The sequence below is a fragment of the Leptodactylus fuscus genome, chromosome 1 (assembly GCF_031893055.1).
Source record: "Leptodactylus fuscus isolate aLepFus1 chromosome 1, aLepFus1.hap2, whole genome shotgun sequence".
In the NCBI taxonomy this organism is placed as follows: Eukaryota; Metazoa; Chordata; class Amphibia; order Anura; family Leptodactylidae; genus Leptodactylus; species Leptodactylus fuscus.
The window spans coordinates 325,823,395-325,849,579 of NC_134265.1; the positions used below are offsets into that span (position 1 = coordinate 325,823,395).

Below are 26,185 nucleotides of genomic sequence, written 5' to 3' on the forward strand. Positions count from 1 at the left end.
GTCTTCTGCATGCAGACCGGGTCCGGCCGTGAGCGCCGGTGAGCGTTTTATGCTCTCCGCTGCGAAACCGTTTTTTTTAAACCGGACACAGAGTACTGCATGTCGGACTCTGTGTCCGGTTTAAAAAAATGAAATGGGCATGATAGAGTCCTGCAACTTTCCGTCTCCTGCTCTGTTTTGTGCAAGAAACCTGTATGAACGGAGACCGGGCGCAGATGTGAACGAGCTCTAAATAAAACAGACAAAGACTTAGCAATCAAAAATATTTATTTTTAATTTTGTTTTTAATTTTATGGAATACATTTTTGTAGCTGTATATATATATATATATATATATATATATATATATATATATATATATATATATATATATATAATGTATATAGCTGACACGGGTACTATAATGACAATGCAACCTAAAATGCATAGCTGCAATAATAAGACAATTGTACAATTATTCTGAAATTGTGCACAATGTTAATATTCCCCCCCCCCCCCCCCCCCCCCGAGTATTGTGACCTATTTTAAGGATAAATTAAATATAGGAATACACAAAAACTTATATACTGTAGAAAAAAATACCAGATTACACAGCATTTCAAGCACCTATCAATAAGGGTAAGTTCACACCGAGATTTTTTTCAGGTGGATTTTTGAGGAGTTAACTAAATTTCCTATTCACTTCAATGGAAGTCAGGTGGATTTTAAAAAAAAATAAAAAAAAAAGTTGTGACCTATTGTCAGGTGGAATCTGCCTTGCGAACCCTATTGAAAAGAACGGGAGGCAGAAAAAAAAATAAAAAAAATAGCCAGCTTATTTTTTCTTCCTCCAATTCATTTCAATGGGGTTTACAAGGCAGAATCCACCTGACGATAGGTCATGATGCTTTATTTTTCCTCTAGTGGATTTTACAGACACCTACTGAACTGAATGGGAGAGATGGGAGGTGGGTTTTTTTTTTTTTAGAGTATGGGAGGAAATCAATGCAAACACGGGGAGTTTTTTTTTACAAACTCCTTGCAGATGTTGTTCCTGGCAGGATTCGAACCCAGGACTCCAGTGCTGCAAGGCTGTAGTGCTAACCAATGACCTGATGGGAGGCGTTTTTGAGGCAAATTCCCCGCTTCAAAAATTTGCCTGAAAAAACTCCATGTGAACTTACACTAAGAAAAATCCAATTCTCGACTCACTCATTTGTTTCCTTACTTTTTGAATTCCCTGGGTATAAACTTTGTGCAATAATGTAAAAATAAACGTTGTACATTCAGGACCATACACATTACTTATGTTATCAGTGACTGCAAAAAATAGAACATACCTGGAGAAATCTGTAAGCTACTCCCCAACAGAATATATATATATATATATATATATATATATATATATATATATATACACATATATTTTACATTCAGCTTGCAGTTCTTACTATGCAATAGTATAGCATTATAGAACCAAATGTATACAGAATAAAGAGCAACTGCAGTATGAAACCCCCCAAAAATAGGAATGCACACTTTTTTTTTTAATCTCATAAGTTTTTACTGGAGTCGCTCTTTAAATATTTCACCACATATATATCGTATCTGTCCGTCAAACGGTATGAAAATACACAAAGCTCTGGATACCTGCACATTTTTTCAGATCTCTCTAGATCGAGCAGACACATGAAGGCAAAGGTACAGTGTAGAGAATTCTGAAAACTCCATTCTAATTTCTATACTTTCTAGTGTGTGGTCCCGGGGCCTTGGACACTGGCCAACCTGGCGCCTGCTGTTCATAAAACAAAATATTGTAGTAGGTTTTTGAGACCTCTAAATGCACTGCATTGAGATTGTCGTTGTTACAATGAAGTTCATGGCGAACCGCTGGACCGTGCAACGGCAGAAATCATTTCTTCATTCACTCAGTGGTCCGCTCACTGAATGTCACACATGGAACTGCGAGGAGGGTTTACCATTCTGGTGACCGGCTCTTGACTGTAGTTCACAATGTCGGCCTTCACCACTCTCTGGAATAATGAAAAGAAATCATTTAGCAAGATCCATCAGGGATTATATCTATATCTATCTATCTATCTATCTATCTATCTATCTATCTATCTATATCTATATATATATATATATACACACATACACACACATATACATACTCATTGTATTGCAAGAGTTTTAGGCTGGTGTGTCAGTCTAAAACAGATTTTATATATAAATTTGTAAACAGTTTAAAGGAGGAGGAGGAAGAGGGAGGGACGGAAGGAAAAGGAGATGGAGGGAGGCATGTAGGAGGAGAGAGAGAGGGAAGGAGGAGGAGGGATGGAGGGAAGGAGGAGGAGGGAGGGGAGGAGGAGGGAAGGAGGAGGAGGGAGGGAGAGGAGGAGCGAGGGAGGGGAGGAGGGAGGGAGGGGAGGAGGGAGAGGCGGCGGAGGGAGGGAGGGAAGGAGGGAGGGAAGGAGGAGGAGAGAGAGAGAGGGGGAAGGAGGAAGAAAGAGGGAGGGAGAGGGAGGGAGAGGGAGGGAGGAAGAGGGAGGGAGAGAGAGAGGAAGAGAGAGGGAGGGAGAGAGGGAGGTAGGGAGAGGGAGGAAGAGAGAGGGAGGGAGGGAGGAAGAGAGAGGGAGGGAGGGAGGAAGAGAGAGAGAGGGAGGGAGGAAGAGAGAGGGAGGGAGGGAGGAAGAGAGAGGGAGGGAGAGGGAGGGAGGGAGAGGGAGGGAGGAAGAGAGAGGGAGGGAAGGAAGAAAAAAAGACCTGCTGCTCCCGCCCACACTTATTGAGTGACAGCTCTTCCTGTATCAGTAGGTATACACAGAAGACTGTCAATCTCTGTGTGTGTTTGGAATCAGCAGGACTCATGTCTTTTTACTAGGAGTCCTGTAAGGAATTATTTGGCTTTTCTGATGAGAAATCTACAGAATATGCTACTTTATATGACTGATAAATGCAAGTTCTACCTTTAGGACCCACACCTATCTTTAGAACAAGGTAAGGTACAGCCTGGTAAGGCAGCTACCACCTGCCACATCAAGACAGAGAATGAATGGAGAAGGCGTCCATTCTGGAGTTAGGTGCAGGGTACCCAAAGGTGGGACTCGCTTTTCTGTAACTCCCATAAATTGTCCATCAGACATTCTTCTATATCCTGTATTGTCTGCATTGTACAAAGCCCCCCCTATAACTGTAGCCTTTGGAGAACACATTATAATAAAACAAAAAACTAGTATTAACACTTATTGGGATTGCTGAGATATGGACAGAGTATGAATTTGTTTTCTGGTGGCAGTGGGATCCAAACCAGTTGGCAAAAAATGGCAATTGTCAAACAGTTGTTGAACGAGAACCACACTGGTATGGAAACCACTAGCACCAGAAAACAGATCCATACACTGTCCATGTCTCGGCAATCCCAACAGAGGTGATAGCAAAAACAATGGCTTCCAATGGGCAAGCTCAAGTTTTACCTCGACTGTTTTGCCCAGGGCAAAGCTACCTGGGTGAAACTCAAGTCTGGCCATGTAGAAGCTTGGCATTTGTCATGTTGATTTCATGAGGAAGACATTTCCACAGGACAATTTATCATTATCTAACCTGTGGGGATCTGACACCAGCACAGACGGCAGCTGCTGAATTGGACAGGAACATGTGCAGTCTGCCCCTATTCAAATAATAGGAGCAGAGCTACAATTCCCCAGACTCACCGCTATACAGTGGACAGAGCTGCAGTTTGCTTCCACTCCCTATCCACTGCAGCAGCTTCCAGATCCCGGAGGGTGCAAGAACGGCAGATCTGTGCGGGTTTCAGGTTTGGAACCCCTCAGATCAGATTCTGACGACCAATCATGTAGTTAGGTCATCAGTATGAAACATGTATCAGGGGGCCAGAAAACCTCCTTTAAGCTTCATCTGCATTATCCTCCATATTTTTTCCACAAGGAACCTACCACGTGTGAGTGATCTCACTGATTTCTCTCCAGCAACCAGGAAGTGGTGCGAGACTGAGACAGGCGAGTATGTTTTAGTTTTTTATTTTACACCTCCCCAACCTCTATAGGAATTGCTCCAATTCCTGGACGACCCCTTTTAAAGGGCTGTTCCACCTTAACAAATTACCAGCTATTCGCAGGCTAGGAGACAGGTGTTTGATGGTCGCGGCTGACAAGGATATTCAAGACCCGAACCCGAACTCCATCAGTCCCATACACATTGAATGGAGTGGTAACATTCATGCTGGACGACTGTACCATTTACATAGGGGACGTGGGACCCTCATTCTAGTGGAGGGATCCCCTTTTAATTTCAATAAGCAAAATATGGTTGTCATACACAACATTGAAATACATAAAAAATACATCCATATAGAAGGCACGTGAATCGCTCCATAGAGTTACATGGGCTGAATTTTATATTCACCACATGGCAAGCACGCATAATATAACAACATATGTCAGTGCGGTTCGAGCCCCAGTTGTATATAATACCTCCATCTATTGCAATGAGCAGACTTTACTCTGAGAGTGTGCCGAGTTCAACTGTTTATCGTCTTCAGGATAGTTCACTATTTCTGCCTTTACAATTCGCTGCCAACCCGATGTCAAATTTACAAGCGAAAGCAAAATGAATGGTCATGCAAAGGAAGAAAGAAGAGAATGATGAAAAAGAAAAAAAAAACAAATGTTATAATAAAAGAAACACAGGGAAGGTAAGAAATATGAGCTATGGAAGGACACGGGAACACCAGAGTCTACACATACATCACCATGAAATTTACACATGCTAGCAGGATTTCTCATCTGTCATTCCTTCGTCTTGGCCTGGCAGAATACTGGCTCAAAGAAAACGGATTTACCTTATGTCCGTGGGTTTTTTTTTTTAATGTAGATTGCTAGACCCATATCAGTTTGTCCCTATCAGTATGTCTTTGGAGTATGGGAGGAAATCCATGCAAACACAGGGAGAACATACAAACTCCTTGCAGATGTTGTTCCTGGCAGGATTCGAACCCAGGACTCCAGTGCTGCAGTGCTAACCACTGAGCCACCCTGTTGCCCAATGGGTTTCTAGCATAGATTTTGCAGCAGATGTGATGTGGACTGGAGCTTGAGAACCATCAAAGTAAGTGATCCCTCCCCAGGAGCCCCCATGTACACCAGACAATCTTATCCACATAGGCATTCCAGGAGAACAATGTTCACTTCAATGCTCATCTCAAATAGTCTATCATGTTTATACACACAACACACACCCACAGCACAGTGACAAAACCCTCACTTTATCCAAAGTAATACCTCAGAATCTGCATATCTTCTTTAAGGCTAGGGTTACACTCTCATTGCACAACCAAAGATTGCGCCGTCCTGCAACTACGTCAGTAATGTAAGAGAATGGAGTCAAATTGTGGCCCCCAAGGGCGCAGTAGTGTGACGTCTAGACACAAAGATGGTGAGAACTGCTGGATTCTTTTTGTGACTAGACCCTGCAGTTGTAGCACCCTTTATAATGGAGTTGCAGGGTAACAAGACAGGGCCAAAGTTGCTGTGTAGCAATAGCCTTAAAGAGAGTGTGTCAGCAGAATCCAGTCTTAAACATAAATAGATTAGGGTCACCTAAATCAAAGAGGATCGCTGCCTCTGTTGTCAAGATATATCACATTTTTTGTCAATATAAAAAGGAGCTTTTTGGAGCAATGAGTGCATCAGTAAGATAGTGAGGGAGATCAACATTTGACCCAGGTGACCCTAACCTATCTATCTGCAGGGCTGGGGTGATATGCTGGATCTGGTGAGACTAACCTATCTATCTGCAGGGCTGAGGTGATATGCTGGTTCTGGTGACACTAACCTATCTATCTGCAGGGCTGGAGTGATATGCTGGGTCTGGTGACACTAACCTATCTATCTGCAGGGCTGAGGTGATATGCTGGTTCTGGTGACACTAACCTATCTATCTGCAGGGCTGGAGTGATATGCTGGGTCTGGTGACACTAACCTATCTATCTGCAGGGCTGGGGTGATATGTTGGGTTTGGTCACCCTAACCTATCTATCTGCAGGGCTGGGGTGATATGCTGGTTCTGGTGACCCTAACCTATCTATCTGCAGGGCTGGGGTGATATGCTGGTTCTGGTGACACTAACCTATCTATCTGCAGGGCTGGGGTGATATGCTAGTTCTGGAGACAGACTCCCTATGATGGACCAGACGCTAACCCATACCCTTCAGAAAGCTGTTCTGCACCAGCTAAGGGAGTTTACCCAGTGGCCCAGACTTACTAATAGTTACACAGTGTATACTTAGACAGGCAGTCTGAAAATGCACCAGATTTATCACAGTGACTGATGCTGGATGATAAACCTGGTGTATCTTTGGACTGTGTTGTCTACACTCATACCTCCTAAACGTTGGCCTACTTTTGGCCAGAATTTTATGCCAAAATTCTGGCGTACGTTTCATTGCACAACCACTTTTCCGAGAAGCTATGCTCAAACGTTTAGCTCAAACAATAGTCTAGGTGTGACCACAATAGTACATCTGTCTCAGTGTGTTTGCAGTGTCTAATGGAGATCTCTGCCAGATGTCCACGTACGTATGACTAGAGATGCCACTGTCTAGGCATACAAATCGCGCCTATTGCCCATAGGAATATACTGGATATCTCTGTGTGGAATAGTATAGCAGACTCGGCTATTCCATACAATTACAAGAAGAAGGTACGCATGGCTATTCCAACCCCAAGGAGCTTAAAAGGACACTTTTTGCCCCTATTTTCCTGATCACTATTGATCCCAGCTGTTGGACTCCCAGTGATCTGTCACTTATTCCTTATCCTGTAGATATGGGATATGTGTTTTTAATGATAAAACACCTTAATGAGGGAATACATATTAGATGTATAGTAGATGCATGTCAGCCAAACCCTGTGATTTTGAAGGGGGACCGGCTAGTGGTGGAGGTGTCTGATATTTGCCTATTTTCCGTCCTGGAGAAGAGGAATAGATTATGGCTGAGGGCCAATATCAAAACACTATGGACAGCTTTCGGTTTCATGGCATCCATTACGACTATACAGTAGAACATCCATGCCGGAAGACAAAAACAAGACACTTGCCTAGGCCGTAGCATAATGCACGTGTGACATGGACTTATGGCTTCTGTAATAGCCTCAGGAGGATTACTAGTAGGGTTGAGTGATCGGGAAAGATCGGATACTGATCAGCGATCGAGCAAATTTCACGATCAGGAGGAAAATGATCGAAAATTGGATTTTAAAAACAATACTGAAATCTCAAGATCGGCTCAACCGTAATTACTAGTAGATTACTGATGAGGAACACATTGGGGTAACCTCAATCCTCCAGTGTTATGGGTACGACAGGTCCTCGGGGTGAAGAATCAACTAAGGTTAGTGTCACTTTAAGAGATGAGGTTATCCGGTCTGCTGGACAGGGCAGTGATCTACCAGGGTTCAGGTTATCTGCAGACAATTTGTAGAGCTCCAGAGTGAAGTGCTGTTATCTCTCATGCTCAGATACCCCGCATCACTCTTACACAATGGTCAGGCAGGTCACAGCTTTACAAATCTTTATTTACTGCAAACATCCTGAAGCAGATCACATTGTCTAAAATGGCCAGATCAGATCCACATGGGGAGAATGCAAAACTGCTAAACCAAGGTTAACAGTTTAGAAAATGTGCAGTTCTCTTCAGAATGTATCCAGATCTGTACAGAAGACAATGGGAGACTCCGAGCCTAAGTTAAGAATGGACTGCCTGGATGTATATAGTCAATGGACTGTCCGGAAGCAATTAAATTAGATTAAAGAATTATTAATATTGTGCAATTAATTTGATGCTTCATATTTACTTACAAAGGAATCAATCACTAGCATGTCAATGAATTAGAAGATCTTCGCTGCTTCTGAGCGACCGTGGCTGTCAGCTATTTATGTACGAGTGTCCGTCGCCCTGCCCTAGACCACCGACTTCCTTCAATAAGGGCTAGGGAGATATTTCTAAACATTCCCATGTGCCATCAGTACCGCAGCGTGCACCAAGTCAGTCCCATAGAACAGTGATTTTCAACCTTTTTTGAGCCGCGGCACACTTTTTACACTTAAAAAAACCCGGGGCACACCACCAACCAAAATGGCACAAAATGACACTAAAACAGTACATATTATACATATAGTTAATAATATAGATTCTAAATGGTTGATTCTTTGGTTGAAATAAACTGCCGCAAAATCTGCAACAAAAACGCTGCGTTTATGCAACGTGGGGCCTCAGCCTTACGCCTTCTGCATACAAGTGGCACGCATGTGGTTTTCACTGATATAAACATTAAAAATTAATTGACAGGGCCACAAATGCAGACAGATATAGGGTATGTATAGGACATATATAGGGTAGGTATAGGACAGATATAGGGTATATATAGGACAGATATAGGGTAGGTATAGGACAGATATAGGGTAGGTATAGGACAGATATAGGACCTGCTCTATAATTTTCAGCTCTTCAATTTGGCCCAGATACACAGCCACAAAAAGAATGGCTGTATATATGGGTCCTTAGAAATGTATAGGTCTGTACTCTTATCCACAGTTGTGTATAAAAAGTCTGGTCATGTATATTACAGGTTACAACTCAATGTGCCTCATATTAATAGCAGTGAACCCCATCCTGTCCCTCACATTAACCCCCTGTGTGCTTTACATAAGGGATACTGATATGTGAGACATATGGAGGTGATAAGTAAATATCTTCATTATATAGTACCCCCATATGTCACACATGTTATTAACTCTTATGTGAGCCACACAGGAGTTAATATGAGGGACATGATGGGGTTAATTGCTATTAATGTGAGGCACATGGAGTTACTAAAACTAAAGTAATAACCCCAAATGCCTGACATTAATGAGAATAGTTACTAACCTGGTGTTTTCTTTTACTTTCACTTTGTTCAGCTTCCTCTCCTCCTCTACTATTCAGGGCTGCAGACGGCAGGAGCTCCTCCTCACGTGTAGCAGCAGGTCCAGGGAGCCCTTATCCTGTGCAGTGAGAGGCTCACCTCTGATTGGTGGGCAGGGAGAGAAGGGGGCGTGTCCTACACCTCAGCTCTAGCTAGCAGAGCAGTGAAGGGACGCTCCGTCTACATTTATACGGGGACTGGCTGCTGTACCAGCAAAATAGGTCTCCCGTGCCAATCTTGGCATGCGTCTGGGGAACTTTCCCCGCGGCACACCCGACCATGTGTCACGGCACACTAGTTGAAAATCACTGCCATAGAAGTGAATGGAGAAGTGATCATGTATGTGCAGTACAAAGAACTCTGTGACTCCTGTGTGATAAATGGGGGTCCCGGCAGCCTGACCCCCTGTAGTCATACACATACAGTCATGGGATAAACAAAGTACAATCGCTTAATTCTATTGTTTTATGTATAACATTTGTTTCCTGGAAGGTCTTAAAATTAGGTAAAAACAACCTCAGATTCCCGTTAAGGCTTTGACAGAAAGGAGCAGTTAAGAAAGTCTTCTAATAATTAAAAAACTCCAAACCCTTATACATACTCCTAGCATCTGTGCAGTGGTTCAGTGAAGTCAGGGAAAGTACACCGGGGCTTTAAGGCCGCACGCGCCAGACCTCGTGCGCATGCGCTGTGAAGCAGAGGTATACTTAATTGGCTACACCGAACCAATGCAAAGGAGCTGGGCGAACCAGAGATAGGTCTAATAGGACTCATCTTTAGGTAAATATTAAGATTTATAGATTTAGAAAGTGACGCCATGACAAATTCCATATTACAGTTAAAGGGGTTGTCCAGACAAAAATTATTTAACTTTTAAATCAGCCGGGGCAGTGAAAAAAAACAAAAAAAAAAACAAAAAAAAAAAACATGGTTACCTGTCACCGATGCTCTGGTCCTCATAGTCCTGAGGAAGAGACCCCATTTTTGCCTGGACAACCCCTTTAAATATAATATGGAACCTATATAATTATGATTACCTAATTTAGGTAATCATATTTGCCTAAAGGAGAATCTCATCAGACTTCTCTCTGGTGCGTCCAGCACCTTTGCATTGGTTCGGTGTAGCCAGTTAAAGAGGACCTTTCACCTCCTGGGACACATGCGGTGTAATACACCGCTAGGAAACCGACAGTGTGCTGAATACAGCGCATGTCGGCTTTCACGTTCTGTGCCCCTGGTGAAGAGCTATCAGTGCCAGTACCGTAGCTTTTCATCGTCAGAAGGCCGTGTCTGACAGTCAGTCAGGAACGCCCCTCCTCACAGTAGCGTCTATTAAGCTGTACTGTGAGAAGGGGTGTTCCTTACCGCCCAGCCAGACCCCCAGTACTAGTCTATGAACGATTACTATAAGGAGGGGAGGGGGTGTTACTCCCCGGTCACACAGTACATCGCAATAGGCGCTACTGTGAGGAGGGGCGTTCCTGACTGACTGTCAGACACGCCCTTCTGACGATGAAGAACTACGGTACCGGCATCGATAACTCTTCACCGGGGGCACAGAATTCAGCACAATGTCGGCTTTCTAGCGGTATATAAAACCACATATGCCCCAGGAGGTGAAAGGTCCTCTTTAAGCAGAGTGTGTCTTTAAAAGTTAAAGGGGTCGCCCAATTTTGCCTGGACAACCCCTTTAGTACTAGGTTGAAAAAGGCTGGTTTACCAGAATTTCTAAATCAACAGACATTCTGGATTAGCAAAGTCCAGATTAAAGGAACTTTAGTTTCCCGTAAGAATCTTTACCTGAGACTGCTCCATTTCTGCCTTGTTTAGCTTGATACCGAGGATCTCGGCCGCGACTCTCTGAAAGCACAGGAAAACCTACAAAGGGAAAGAAATGGGAGTAAAATGATTAAAAGCAGACATCCTCCAGTTACTTTCAGATAAATCAAGCCTTTCCTGCACTGTAAACACTGGCGAGATGTAAACCCAGAATTGAGACACGACGGCCCTTAAAATAACTTCAGCTTTGAAATTGGTGTCTTTTTAATACAGAAAAGTGTTGTGTTTAGCAATTGAATTCCAATACATTTACCAGATTTGTTTCACGGAACGAACAATTGTCTCATTGTTTTACAATAAAAAATAGCGCAACGCCAGAACAAGAGGAATTAACGGGAACGATCTAGTGAAAAGAACAGCACGTCCAATGAAAGGGGCTAAGCTGGAGAGAATCTAAAAAGTATCTGTCACCTGCGCACATCTCAAGACGGATCTAGGAAGGCCACAAGTGAGTAGGGATAAGTTGACCAGCAGATCGTACAAGGTATGGTGCATGTCTTTTGGTCACCGGCAGAGGGGGAGCTCAGGAGGATACTGGTTAAAGGTGGGATCAATTGGGGAAACATTTTGGTAAGGCAGGTTCAGTAAGATTTCTTCTCTTTTTATAAACCATTCTGATTCATCACAATTTCAGACTAAAGGTTTGCCGCATCCGATGGTGTAGCTCATATTGTCATGGCAGTGTTTTCCAACATGCAGCTTAAACATGACTTAAAGGGTCATTTTCTGGTGGCACATTCCTTTAAATCTTCCATATACATTACCTCTAAACTCATTACCTCTATTTCCTTATATACAGCTATTGCTAAAGTCTCTGCTGATATCATTGGAAGCAAACTAAACACAGAACAGGGAAACATTTCTGCACATCTGAGGACCGGTTACAGAAATCCTACCTATTGGGTTTGGGTGCGGCATTTAAGAGGATCTTTCACCAACTCCAACCCTTTGTATACGTCATATACTGCTTGGAATCTTTTCTTTAGCCCCCACCGTTCCTGAGCAATCAGTGTTGTTAGTATCAACATCAAATATGATAATTAAGTTCTCTACTGTTAGCTGATTGGTGCAAGGCTGGAGCAAACTGACAACAGACCGCATAAGGGTAAGTTCACATGGGTTTTTTTTTTTGGGCTGTATCCGCCTCAAAATCCTGACCAAAAAGAAGGCCCCCACTGAAATCAATGGGAGCAGCTCAGGTCTTTTTTCCGGGAGTCGTTTCTTCCGGCTCCTGGAAAAAAGAAGCGAGGTGTTCATTCTTCGCGATTGGGCCTGAAGACACTCCCTTCCTTACGACTAGGCCTATTCATTGGGCCTAGTCCGGAGTGGAGTGCGCAACTGGATGCCGGTGCAGTGCACGGCATTCAGTCATGGTTACCCATATTTTGGTCTGGAACCTGAGGCCCCATGTGAACTTACCCTAAGGGCTCATTCACACGGAGTAAACGCCAGTTTATTCTGAACGTAAAAGACGTTCAGAATAAGCGGCGTATAAAGCAGTTCCATTCATTTCTATGGGAGCCGGCATACGAGCGCTCCCCATAGAAATGAATGGGCTGCTTTTTTCACTACGAGCAGTCCCATTGAAGTGAATGGGAAGCGCTGCGTGTACGGCTCGGCATGAGGCTCGTATCCCCGCTCCCATAGAAATGAATGGAACTGCTTTATACGCCGCTTATTCTGAACGTCTTTTACGTTCAGAATAAGCTGGCGTTTACTCCGTGTGAATGAGCCCTAATAGTACTGAAATTAAGAAACAGTTCACACAGAGGAAATTCTGCTAGCTGAAAATTTAGCTTCATAAATTTTTCTTGGCTTAAAAATTCAGCTTCAGGAATTTGAAGCTGAATTTTCCGCTTGTCCAAATTTTGCATCAAAATCCAAACCTACCAGGCGGTAATTTCTACTGCCCATTCTCTTCCATTACAGAATCTGTCTGGAGATCCAGCATGGTGTTTATTTTTCTGCTAGCTAAAAAATATCTACTAGAGGGGGAAAAAAAATAATTAAAAAAATCAGCATCTGCCTCCCACTGAAATGAATGGTGCCTGGCTTTCAGGCAGAATCTGGAGCTTATTTTGAGGTGGAATCTGCCTCAAATTCAAGGTCAAATTCCTCCATGTGAACATACCCTAACTGAAGAGATTGATTGTGAATAGAGATGAGCGAGTAGTATTTGATCGAATACCTCCCCTGCATAGTTATTGCTCTGTTGAATACCACGCGGTAAACGCAGTAAAATTTTGATGCCCCTCCCACCTTCCTTGGCGCTTTTTTTACACCAATATCTATGCAGGGGATGTATTCGATCAAATACTACTTGCTCATCTCTAATTGTGAACAGTAGTGGCTATGGAAAAAAAAATAAAAAATTTCAAATGCGCCAGAATCGGTGGGTGCTGTTCCACTGATTTTGGTGCATTTGGATTTTTTTAATTTTTTGTAAGAGTTGGTGAACAAGTGAAAGGCCCTCTTTAACTTTCTGACATGATGTATCCAAGGACATACCAATAGGGAATTTAGATTATGAGCCCTATCTGGGGCAGAGATTGATATAGCGCTGGAACACATTCAAATCTTCACCAATGGTTAGAATAAAACTTAACAATGTCACCTTCAACTTTGTACACCTTATTCCATCTCCCATTAAAGTATGAGATAGGAGGTAGGAGCATGTTGTGTATAAGCCATGGTTTTTCTCAATGGAAAGTCAAAAAAAACTGATTACAGCTAAAGATGCTCAAGGATCAGCCGAGTGCCTACCAATACAGCGAAACCTCTTTGATGCGACCACCCAAAATTACATTAAAGAGGACATTTCATATCCTTAGACACCTGCGGTTTTATATACCACTAAAAGCAGTCGGGGTGTTGAATTCAGCACACTTTCAGCTTTCCCGTTATGTGCCCGGGGCTGGAGATATAACGGCACTGATGTCTACCCACACTATTAGAAGGGTGTTCCTGAAAGTCTAGCTAGGCTGTGAAGAACGCCCCTCCTGACAGTACTGTCCATAGCTTTGTACAGTCACAGGGGGTGTTATGTACCACCTAGTGAGTACAGTGAGGGGGAATGTTCCTCAAAGCTTAGCGTCATCACTGGGCGGCAAGGAACGCCCCTCCTGACAGTACTGTCCATAGCTTTGTACAGTCAAAGGGGGTGTTACGTACCACCTAGCGAGTACAGTGAGGGAGAACGTTCCTCAAAGCTTAGCGTCATCACTGGGTGGCAAGGAACGCTCCCTCTGACAGTACAAGGCTATGGGCCAACTAGACTGTCAGGAACGCCCTTCTGACAGTGGGCAGAGATCACTGCCATTATAAAAGCACCGATATCTCCGGCCCCAGGGCACAAAACGGGAAAGCAGACACTGTCGGCTTTCCAGCGGTATATAGAACCGCATGTCCCTGAGGACATGAAAGGTCTTCTTTAACAAGTGGTTTTCATGGCTAACCCGTCATAGAAAATGTGTTCTGTATAAGGGGGTGGTCTTCTCAAAGAGGTGGTCTTGTGGAGAGGTTTCACTGTAATATGCATTGTTAACATGATCCTATCCCTATTTACTTACAGAATCTCCAGACTTTGCAGACACAAAAAAGCTTCCAAGTCCATTTTCTTGGCAGAATCTCTGGTGTTTATCTGCTTTTACTGTTCGCATGTGCTCCAGATCAACTAGAAAATAAATATGCAGAATAAACACACATATAGGATCTAAACACACAAACATAGGAGAAATAGTAAAGCAATAAATTATGTCAATCCGCCTACATTGTGCCACATTTTGATACTTTGATGCGGGGCCAACGCAGGAAATTAACAAGCCGTCTTCTGCCGTTTTCTACATTAACCATCATAAAACAACACAGTATCCTGTTCATTCCTACTTGTTCACACGTAGGTCCATACATCTGCGAGATACATTTGAGACACAATGTTAAACTCTTTGATCTAGAGACAGCAAAAAAAAAAAAAAAGTAAGACGGGGCTATAGGGTTGGCCAAAATTGAGGCTCCATATAAAATGTGTAAATCTTGGTATGTAAACGGCTTCACTTGTGATGAATTGAATGACCCTGTAATAAAAGTAAAAGCAGGTGCAATATCAATATATTCGGCTGTAAAACCAGATGAACTGTGGGAATTCTCCAGGGTTCTCTGCTCATCCGTACAAATAAAGGTATGTTCACATGGAGGAATTTGGCATTGGTTTTGAGGCGGATTCCTTCACCAAATTCTGGGAGTGAAAATTGTGATGGAAAGCGAAGAGGAATATGAGCGGGAAGTCGATCTCTGTGGCCTATCCTTAAAATGATCTGTATAGACAGAGGCGTAAGTTTAGGGGGTGCAGAGGTAGCATTTGTGACTAGGCCCTGGAGTTTGAGAGGCCCAAAAGCCTCTAACAATAAGGTAAGCGGGCGTCCTGTTAGATAACTTGCATCGGGGTGCAGGAACCCCACCGTTGATATTATATAGAATACAATCTATCATAAAGTGTATAAAACTCTTAGAACCGCGGGTCCTTTGGTCCTCAAAGTGAAATGTCTGGAGGATTGTATAACAACAAGTCCCTCTCCACCTCCATGGATATTGCCGATGTAACAGTGAGCACCTCTGTACATATATATGTATCCGAATAGTAGTCAGTCAGAGGTTGCCAGAGAACCAGCATATGAAAGCTAAACGGCAGCATAAACCTATTTCTGCAACTTTTTTCTTATAGGATCGCAATAAACAAGATAATCGGTTACCGGGATGAATGATCCATGATGCTCGGACGCGGTCTCAGTGTCCTGTTTTTCACTTTTACTAATTTAATCCATTTTCCCCAGTAACACTATGTTGACATTTGTATCAGAGTATATGCCACAGATTCCAGCATAAATCACAGACTAAAAAGTCCTGTACAGTATATACCGGCATTTGTATGACAGGCTGTACAGCATGTACCGGCATTTGTATGACAGGCTGTACAGAATATACCGGCATTTGTATGATAGGCTGTGCAGAATATACCGGAATTTGTATGATAGGCTGTACAGAATATACCGGCATTTGTATGACAGGCTGCACAGAATATACCAGCATTTGTACGACAGGCTGTACAGAATATACCGGCATTTGTATGACAGGCTGCACAGAATATACCAGCATTTGTATGACAGGCTATACAGAATATACCGGCATTTGTATGATAGTCTGCACAGAATATACCGGCATTTACATGACAGGCTGTACAGAATATACCGGCATTTACATGACAGGCTGCATAAGAGCGGTGCTGAATGGAGCTGAAGCCCCGCTCGCAGTGAACCAGCTGTCTCAATTGCATAAGACTTCAAAGTCATTTTTCTCCAAATCTACAAAAATGGCAGACTCTCTTTAAACAGGGGGTCACCATTATCTGGTGTGAACCACTTCCTGTAAGCTACAGAACTAAGTGAACACCTATACCCCCTTCCAGCCTCTTCGACACAACCCGTCCCTGACATTACAGACTTTCCTGCCCGGAGCTGGAACTGTCAGTAAGTTGGAATGTCTCCTCAGCACCAGGACTCAAAGGAGATATAGTTTCACCAGCTGGGAGGACTCTTAGGAGCCATATAGGACAAGTTATGCAATGTATTCCAAAGTTATTCAATACTTTATGTAGATTTGTTTACATATGTATATATAGATGTAGCAGAGGCAACCTGAATGTCTGCAATTGGTTAAAGAGGACCTTTCATCAGATCGAGCACATGCAGTTCTTATATACTGCTGGAAAGCTGACAGTGCGCTGAATTCAGCACACTATCGGCTTTCCCGATCTGTGCCCGGTGCAAAGCGCTATCGGTCCCGGTACCGTAGGGCTTTACAGTCAGAAGGGCGTTTCTGAAACTTAGCCAGGGACGCCCTTCTGCCCAGCAGCGCCTATCGCGCTGTGCTCTAAGACTGGCTGGGCAGAAGGGCGTCCCTGGCTAAGTGTCAGAAACGCCCTTCTGACTGTAAAGCCCTGCGGTACCGGGACCGATAGCGCTTTACACCGGGCACAGATCGAGAAAGCCAATAGTGCGCTGAATTCAGTGCACTGTCACCTCTCCAGCAGTATATAAAACTGCATGTGCCCAATCTGATGAAAGGTCCTCTTTAAGCTGCTGCAGCGTGATATCTTATTACAGAAGACAACAAAAAAACAATGAAAAAGGCAATGAAAATTCCAATGATTTTTCATATATTTTTTTAAAATCTTTGATATCACGATGGAGTAGGTTAACCAATCGTAGAAGTTCAGTTTACCTCTGCTACATATCTACCTATCTATCTACCTATCTATCTACCTATCTATCTATCTATCTATCTATCCATCCATCCATGCTCTAATATTTTACTCACATTTATTGCTGTATTCCACATCTATCTATGTATTTGTCTGGCTATCAGTCTGTCATATTTATCTATAACATATCTGTTTATCTCATATCTATCTGCCCCATACCTATCTATCATCTGTCTGCCTAATATCATTTATCTATCTATCCCATATCTATCTATAACATATCAATCTCATATCTAACTATGTCGTATCTATTTATCACCCATCTACCCTATCTATCTATCTATCTATCTATCTATCTATCTATCTATCTATCTATCTATCTATCTATCTATCTATACACCCAATATCTATTTATCTAATATCTATCTATCTATCTCCTATCTATCTATCTATCTATCTATCTATCTATCTATCTATCTATCTACCCAGTATCTATCTATTTATCTATCTATCTACCCAATATCTATCTATCTATACACCCAATATCTATTTATCTAATATCTATCTATCGATCTCCTATCTATCCATCTATCTATCTATCTATCTATCTATCTATCTATCTATCTATCTAATATCTATCTATCTAATATCTATCTATCTAATATCTATCTATCTATCTATCTATCTATCTATCCATCCATCCAGCATGAAAGATGAATATACACTTTACATAGAGAATTGTTTTCATGGCTTCATTTGAACAAAAAATAAACTAAATATATGTAATAAATAATAAAATTTCACATTACCGTTCCCAAATTTATTTGCCGTTCTCTTAACAACATTACCGCTGCCCGACCAAGAGCAAGTGAACGTAAGAGCTTTTTTAGTGTAAATTTACCAGGCGACACATACGTAGAATGTAGGAAATGCTGTGTAAGCTCTTTAGAAACACTTGTAGCAGTCAATGTACTTTATTTCGAAGGGCAAATGTTAATCCCATAAGCCTATGCTCGAAAAAAAAAAAAGTTGTATTTAAACAGAAAATGCATAATTTAAGTGTGAGGTATATTATTTAGTTTTTACTATTAAATACCCGCTGGAAAGCGAGCCAAGCCTAACAAACAATGCCATGTTTCATAGGTAAGGGGCATAGCATTCGAGCCGTGTACAGGTTTTATTGTACACATTCCAATTTCTCCAAATCTGATCCCGGGGTGACTGGAAGCTACACTGAACAGTTTCCCTTTTTATTGCATTGCAGTTTCTATAATGGTGTTGATTCAATGCCGTCAAATTATAGGGCAAATATATTCACAAGCGTTTAAGGACAAGCAGGTTCTTTGAGTAAATACGAGGAAGAAAAAAAAAACGAAAAAAAAACAAAACAAACTGATTTCCTGAGGAAGGGACCCAACTGGCTTGTAAAAAGCTGTAAATTTGCAAATCTAGTAAGTCTGCATAATGGTGTCATTTGATTATCAACTAAAATGTTCACTGACTCCATAAAAACCTTTCTCTAAAAATGATATTGGAGGTCTTTAATTCGTGGACTCAGGAGATGTGTGTTGTTCTTGTAAAGTCATAGTCCGCTGCGTAAATGAGCTAACAAGGCTTTACTGCAACATGCTGGGCGTCTTACAGCGCGGCAGCCATAGCCTAGTAACAGCGAGGCCTCGTGTCACTCCACCGGAAAAAGAGAAAGAAAAAATTGTGCAGCAATTCAATAACAGGCTCATTTCATAACTAAAAAAAAAAATTAAAATATATATATATATAAAATAAATAAAAAATGAAATAAATAATAATAATTATTATTTTTTTTTTTATATAGAACCATTAATTCCATGGTGCTTTACATTTGGGGGTTACATACAGTACACAGAATATACAGGTAGATATAATAATAACAGTGACTGACTGGCACGGTGGGGTAGAGGGCCCTGCCCGCGAGGGCTTACAATCTATGAGGGAAGAGGAATAGAGACAGAAGGTGAGGGGGAGACAGTTCAGATGGGGGTGTGGTGATAGTATTATTGGAGGTTGTAGGCCTTCCTGAATAGGTGAGTCTTCAGGGCCTTCTTGAATCCTGTGATTGTGGGGGTCAGTCTTATGTGTCTTGGTAAGGAGTTCCAGACTATGGGGGATGCACGGGAATAATCTTGGAGGCGGTTGTGTAATAATAATAATAATAAATATGTATATTCAAATGAATGGGGTTGAAGTGCAATACCAACAAGAACCATTAACCCCTTAAGGACCAGACCATTTTTTGGTTTCGCATTTTCGTTTTTCCCTCCTCACATTTCAAGAGCCATAACTTTTTCATTTTTCAGTTCACAGAGTCACATGATAGCTTATTGTTTGCGGGACAAATTGTACTTTGTAATGGCACCATTCAATATGCTGTGCAATGTACTGGGAAGCTGGAAAAAAATTCAGAATGAGGCGCAATTGGAGAAAAAATGCATTTGCGCCATTTTCTTATGGGTTTAATTTTTACAGCATTCACTGTTTGGTAGAAATGACATGTTACCTGTGTTCTACGTGTCAGTACAAACGCGGTGATACCAAATTTATATAGTATTTGAAATTTTTTGATACTTTTAAAAAAATGATAAACTTTGCAAAATAGAAAAAAAAAATTGTGTCATCATGTTCTAACACCTGTAACTTTTTCATATTTCCATGTATGGAGCTGGTTGTGGTGTCTTTTTATGCGGGACAAGATGACGTTTCTATTGATACCATTTGGGGAAAGATCCGATGGTTTGATCACTTTTTATTCAATTTTTTATAGGAGGCAAAGTGTTGAAAAAAACGCTTTTTGGCTGTTTTTATTTTTTTTGCCGCTACGCCGTTCGCAGTACAGGATAAATGTTTTAATATTCTAATAGTTCAGGCATTTTGGAGCGCAGGGATACCTAATATGTTTATGTTTAATGTTCTTTAATTACTTTTATAGCTGATCTAGGGAAAGGGGGGTGATTTGAACTTTTATATTTTTTTATTTTTTTAATACTTTTAAAAACTTTTTTTTTTTCTTCTGTTACATTTATGATCAGACCCCTTAGGTACCTTGAAACCTAGGGGGTCTGATCGCTCATACTATTCACTGCAATACTACAGTATTGCAGTGAATAGGAAAATCGCAGCACTTCTATTAGACGATGCCTCTGGCCTCTGGCATCGTCTAATAGATCTCGGGCAGAGACAAGCCTGGAAGCCTTCAATAGGCTTCCGGCTGTCATAGCAACCGATCACCGCCCTCTTGTGACGTTCAGGAGGGCGGCGATCGGCGAAACATGGCGGCGCCCATGCCGCCGGCGCCGTTTACACACTGCGGTCACGTTTGACCGCAGTGTGTAAAGGGTTAACAGCAGCGATCAGCTCGGGCACCGACCGCTGCTGTTAGTGGCAGGTCCTGGCTGTATTATACAGCCGGCATCTGCCGTGTATGGAGCGAGCTCAGCGTGTGAGCTCGCTCCATACATCCCCATGCGACCCATGACGTACAGTTACGTCAAGGGTCGCTAAGGGGTTAAATAATGTGCGTGACTGGTATGTAGTGAGGAGGCCACAGCAATCAATATCTTAGTTATGGAATAGCCCTTTAAGAGCATTCATTCATCTCTTAAAGGGAATGTACTGCCATTTTTTATTTATTAAAATCAGATGACATAGATCCCTTTTACTATATTGACTTGAACAGAGAATGCGTATGCCTTTCATTATTTTGGAGAGATTGGTTTTAAACTTCAATATTTCGATAAGCTCACACCTGCGCCATTGCAAAGTGACTGACTCTACATCCTACTGGGAGAAGAAGAGGCCACTGTGAAGATCGCTGCCCAATATGTGTCCAGCTGTCACCAAATAAGAGGAAGATGAGACTCCACGGACTGTTATATTTATCCCAAAACACCCGCCCCACCCCACCTCCCCATATAGCAGTCACCAACGAAGAGGAAGATGAGACTCCACGGACTGTTATACCCCAAACCAACCGCCCCGCCCCACCCCACCTCCCCATATAACGGTCACCAACGAAGAGGAAGATGAGACTCCATGGACTGTTATACCCCAAACCACCCACCCCACCCCCACCACTCACCCACCCGAGTCCAACTCCCCCCCCCACACACTTTACTAGCTTTGGCAATGCCAAATATCTATTCGGACGTGCCAATAAAGCTTTGTTTGATTTGATTTGACTGACCACAACAGATCTGAAGGACTCCAATGGCTGTAATAGGCTTGTCGGGTATTTATTATTCTTAAACAGGACTTTATCGACAGACTTTCTAACGGCTTCTTAGCTGGAGACTGTGACACAGGTGTAAACATAGCCTTAGAGGCTGAGGCCCCACGTTGTAGAAATGCAGCTTTTTTTTTTTTTGCAGATTATGAGCCAAAGCCAGGAGTGTATTGTGCAGAGGGGAGAAGTATAACAAGCTTCTTATATACTTCCCATTGCTTTTGTAGCCATTCTTGACTTTTAGCTCAAAAAAATCCCCCAGCAAAATCTGCAACACGGGGCCTCAGCCTTAGGCCCCACGGGCCGGAACAGCTGCGCTTTAGAACAACCGCAGCGAGAACCCATTGCAGTTCAACGCTTTGAACAGAAAGTTCACGGAGTTTTCCTCTGCGGACTTTCTGTTACAATTATAACTATCGAAAAGCTGCCGGCCTTTTCCGTAGATATAATTGACATGCTGCGATTTTCAAAACTGCAATGGTTTTGGAAATTGTAGCGTGTCTGCACTGCGATTTTTTCCGCAAAGTGGCCATGGGATTCGCATGAATCCCATCCACTTTGCAAGTACTGTGAAACGCCGCAATTTTTCCTGCAGCGTTTCCGCCATGGCCAAATCGCGACATTTCCGGCCCATAGGGCCCCGGCCTTAAAGGGTCTTTTTATGTTAAGTCAACTAAGGTTACATAATAAAACAAGTACAGGAAGGAAATGGAATATTTTTGTTCGGACGTAAATATACACATATACACACATTCTATAAACATTTTGTCAAATAAAACGACCATGAAATCTTCATAATTCTACCAAATTAACAAAACGTTACTTTATTTTAGCCATTAGTTAAAAAAATACTACTACTAGGAAACATGTACATGTAATGTAAGCTTATATAGGATTGTTAGACTGCAGAGTGGAAGCCATTAGGAAAAGTTTCAGATAAGATAAAGCAAGGACAATAAATCTTTGCATGTAAAGGCAGACGCTTACATTAAGCCCAATGTAACTGGCATTCCTAATAGACAACGCTGAATTATTAGAATTGTGGACATCATTTTTCCTTTTAACAACAAGGCGGATTAACATTTGACATATATGTACAAAGTACACGTCCTGCACTGATTGGTGTCATAAACCACCCCATAAAGGCTAAGCGCAAGGCTCGCAGAATCTTTATACAACTGATTTTCTAGGAAAAGGCCAAGAACTGTGAAAAAGTAGTTTATGTATTCAACCTACAGTTATAACAAGAAGTTTAAGGGTTTTTTTTTTGTTTGTTTTGTTTTTTTAAATAATCACAAAAAACTAATTTTAAGTTCCTTTGGCACACACAACACGGAAACATTTATATTATCCAAATTTAACCCAAAACATTTAGACCTTAAAAATGGCTGAATTTTAATAACTTGAAAAATGAGGACAAACCAATGAATTCCGTGAATTTTATATATATATATATATATATATATATATATATATATTCCTTTTTTAATAAATGAAGCTCTATTATTTTTTTTCATCTTTTTCCAGCAAATTCTTTATTATATATTTTTTAATTTTATTTATTTAATTAGTATATTATTTATTTTATATATTAATATATTTTCTACATTTACGGTATATGATTTTTTTTCTAGTAAATCTATTTTTTTTTCTTCCTTTTAAAATAATTTTAATCCATATTATATTTTTTTCTATACAAAAACAATTCTACCTTAGTTTTTACTTTTTAAAAGTCTATATTTTTTTCTTCTTTTAATAATTAATCTATACAATAATATTAATGAGTAATCTATATAATACAATTAATAATATTAATACGTAATCTATGTAATTAATCATATTAATAACTAATCTATATATTATTTATAATAAGTAATCTAAATAATTAATATTAATAATTAATCTATATAATATTAATAAGTGATCTATATAATTAATAATTAATCTATAAAATATTAATAAGTAATCTATATAATTAATAATAATAAATCTATATAATAATGATAATATGTATAATAATATATATAATAATTAATAATATTATTTATAATTAATCTATATTATTTTTTTCCTATATTATTTTTTCCTATTTTTATAACTTCATGTAATATTACTAATGCAATTGAATTGTAATGTAATGTAATATTTAAAAAAAAAATAAAAATAAAAAATATTAAAATATCTATAAAAGAAAAAAAAAAAACCCCCAGTAAAATCAATTCATACTACGCTGAAAATAATTCAATTCCTATTTTATATTTTTTTGGTGACATTTATCACCATTTCAAATATATTAAAGAAAATGTAAAAAAAAAAAAAAAATTACAAAAATATTTTAAAAGCTTAAAATAATATACGAATGTATAAAAAGCATTGAATAAAATATAAAATGCTGTTGGATTGTGCCTAATTTTTCTAAAGTAGTCGGTTTAGCAGAAAGTAGTGGCGTAATGAGACGAAGGGCTTTGCCTTTTGATGCTATTCACAAAGCCAGCGTGATTGACGTGTAATTACTGGCACATCGGCTCTACTTAATTCATTTTCTCTCCTTAACCTTTGCCTAGGAAAACATAAGCAAAGCCTTTAGAGTCAAACGCAATGACTGGCAGCTAAATGTATGCACATTATCCAAACGTGCCACCGCTCATTATGGCTCCTCTGCCTGATTCGTCGCACTTGGTAACCCATCTTAGCATCATCTAAGGGGGGCTTCAGCACCAAAACACCCAATCCTTAACTATTGAGAGTATTAAGATTTCTCATGCAGGTTATATAACACTAGGGATGCTAGGAAACGGAACAAATCTTCATTTGGTTTATGGTAGTAAATTTTTAGTATATCAGGCTGCCCGGACAGCCCAGTTGGTTTACATTCAATGGACTCTGTGTATAGGATTATCTATAGGATGCAGATAGGAAGCTTGTTTAGTCAATTTTTTATGGGCTCTGGTTTCTACAAATCCCCCATGGGTTCAAATTTAGGTTCTTGGCAGGAAAAAAAAAAAAAAAAAAAAAAAGCACTGCCCCTTCCATAGGAACCATTGGCTAGAAATTTGGAGCCCCACTTTCACAAAGTTTGGAACCCAAATTAGCTTAAGTGGAATGAGTCACCAGAAGGTGACCCATTTTTAAGCAATATTTTTTAACAATTTTTCACAAAAATCCAAGGCCCAATCTAGAATGAAAAAATAAATAAATTTACTAGAAACTGCAATTTTCACTCTGCTCACTAAACTTAATAATAGTTGCCACCTAACAATTCTATAGTAGTGTTGAGCGAGTAGTATTCGATCGAATACCTCGCCAGCATAGGAATGCGTGTAATCGGCTGAACACCAAGTGGTTAAACGCATCAAATATTCAAAGCGTTTAACCCCTTGGTGTTCAGCCGATTACACGCATTCCTATGGCGGCAAGGTATTCGATCGAATACTACTCGCTCAACACTATTCTGAAGGGGTTTCCTTTGCAGCAGTCACCACATTTACATCACCGACAAGACAGTGAGGATCACAATAGCATCCATAGTGTCACCATCACTATTGCTTACACTATGGATATTAGATGATGTCACAGCTTAACTACGCCCCCTCCATCCACAAAGCATACCTAGGAAATTCCCACAGACCTCAATGAGCCGACTCCAAACTAATGTTGCCCATGCCCATAACTATACTGTAAAGTAGATCAATACATGTTGTTAACAGAGCAGAGGAAAAGCTCAGGCAAGATGGCCGCCCCCACAATCATGGATAGAAAATAGAATTCAAATAAATAGAAACAGACAACAGAAAAGTCATATGTTTCACTAATATATTATAGGATATCTGGTTGAACTGAATAAAAACTTAAATCAAGTTAAAAATATATTCCTTTCAATCATATGATCTGGTTGATGGAACATAAAAGAGAGATCATTTTAACTGCAGTGATTTTATAGCTGATAAACTTTTTTTTTTTTAACGAAAGATACGGAATGGGTTAAAAAAAAAAAAAAAAGTAATACTCACCCTTCTGATCCTGTCTGTTCAGAGCGCCTGGTTTCCCTGCTCGTCTACAATTTCTGGTCCTTCTCAACACACAGGAAATGTAGATCATTCAATCGCTGACTGAGGCAGGAGGTTAAGTGTTGCGACCACTGACCAGTGATTGGCTGAACGGTCATTTCCAGTCTGTCACGAAGGACCAGGAAATAGAGACTGGGTAGTGTCTGAGCAGGAGCGTTGGGAGATTGGCGAGGACTGCTTATTTTATTCTTGCAAACCATATTGAACCTTTTATAAGAGAAAAAATATTCTATATGTATGTATTAAAGGGATTCTACCATTGAAATGAATTTTTTTGGCGATCACACGTCGGAATAGCCTTTAGAAAGGCTATTCGTCTCTAACCTTTAGACGTGGTCACCGCTGCGCAGTTCCTTAGAAATACCGGTTTTTACCGGTATGCAAATTAGTTCTCTGGCAGTGATAGGGGCCGGCCCCAGCGCTGAAAATGCGATGGTGGCGTCCCCACTGCTGCTCAAAAACACGCTCCAGCGACGCCTCTATCTTCGGCTGGATCCTCTCCTTCTTTTGTCGTCTTCCCTCGCGTCACCTCCGACGCCTGCGCAGTTGGCGTAGGTAAGCAGCAGCAGTGGGGCCCGCCCCCATTGCATACCGGTAAAAAACGGTATTTCTAAGGAACGGCGCAGCGAGACCACGTCTAAAGGTAAGAGACGAATAGCCTTTCTAAAGGCTATTACGACGTGTGATCGCCAAAAAAATTCATTTCTATGGTAGAATCCCTTTAACTGTTATAGATATTTTTATGTATCTCAGCAATAGTAATAAAAATTTCCATGATAAATTCCTAGACAGTCGGTTACCC

The 26,185-nt window shown here is 40.9% G+C and overlaps 1 protein-coding gene across 2 annotated transcripts in view; it reads right to left on the minus strand.

Annotated features, from left to right (window-relative positions):
* Positions 1 to 1,399: 1,399 nt before the first annotated feature.
* Positions 1,400 to 26,185, minus strand: part of RAB28 (RAB28, member RAS oncogene family) — a 99,486-nt gene continuing 74,700 nt past the window's right edge. The window contains exons 5-8 of one of the 2 annotated variants that reach the window (XM_075260923.1): positions 14,372 to 14,475; positions 10,764 to 10,841; positions 4,473 to 4,571; positions 1,400 to 2,012 (exon numbers count right to left, since the gene is read on the minus strand). In XM_075260923.1, the coding sequence (XP_075117024.1) occupies positions 4,479 to 4,571; positions 10,764 to 10,841; positions 14,372 to 14,475 (275 nt within the window). In that variant the 3' untranslated portion in view covers positions 1,400 to 2,012; positions 4,473 to 4,478. The remainder of the gene's footprint in view (positions 2,013 to 4,472; positions 4,572 to 10,763; positions 10,842 to 14,371; positions 14,476 to 26,185) is intronic. The other variant, XM_075260929.1, reaches the window with a different exon arrangement.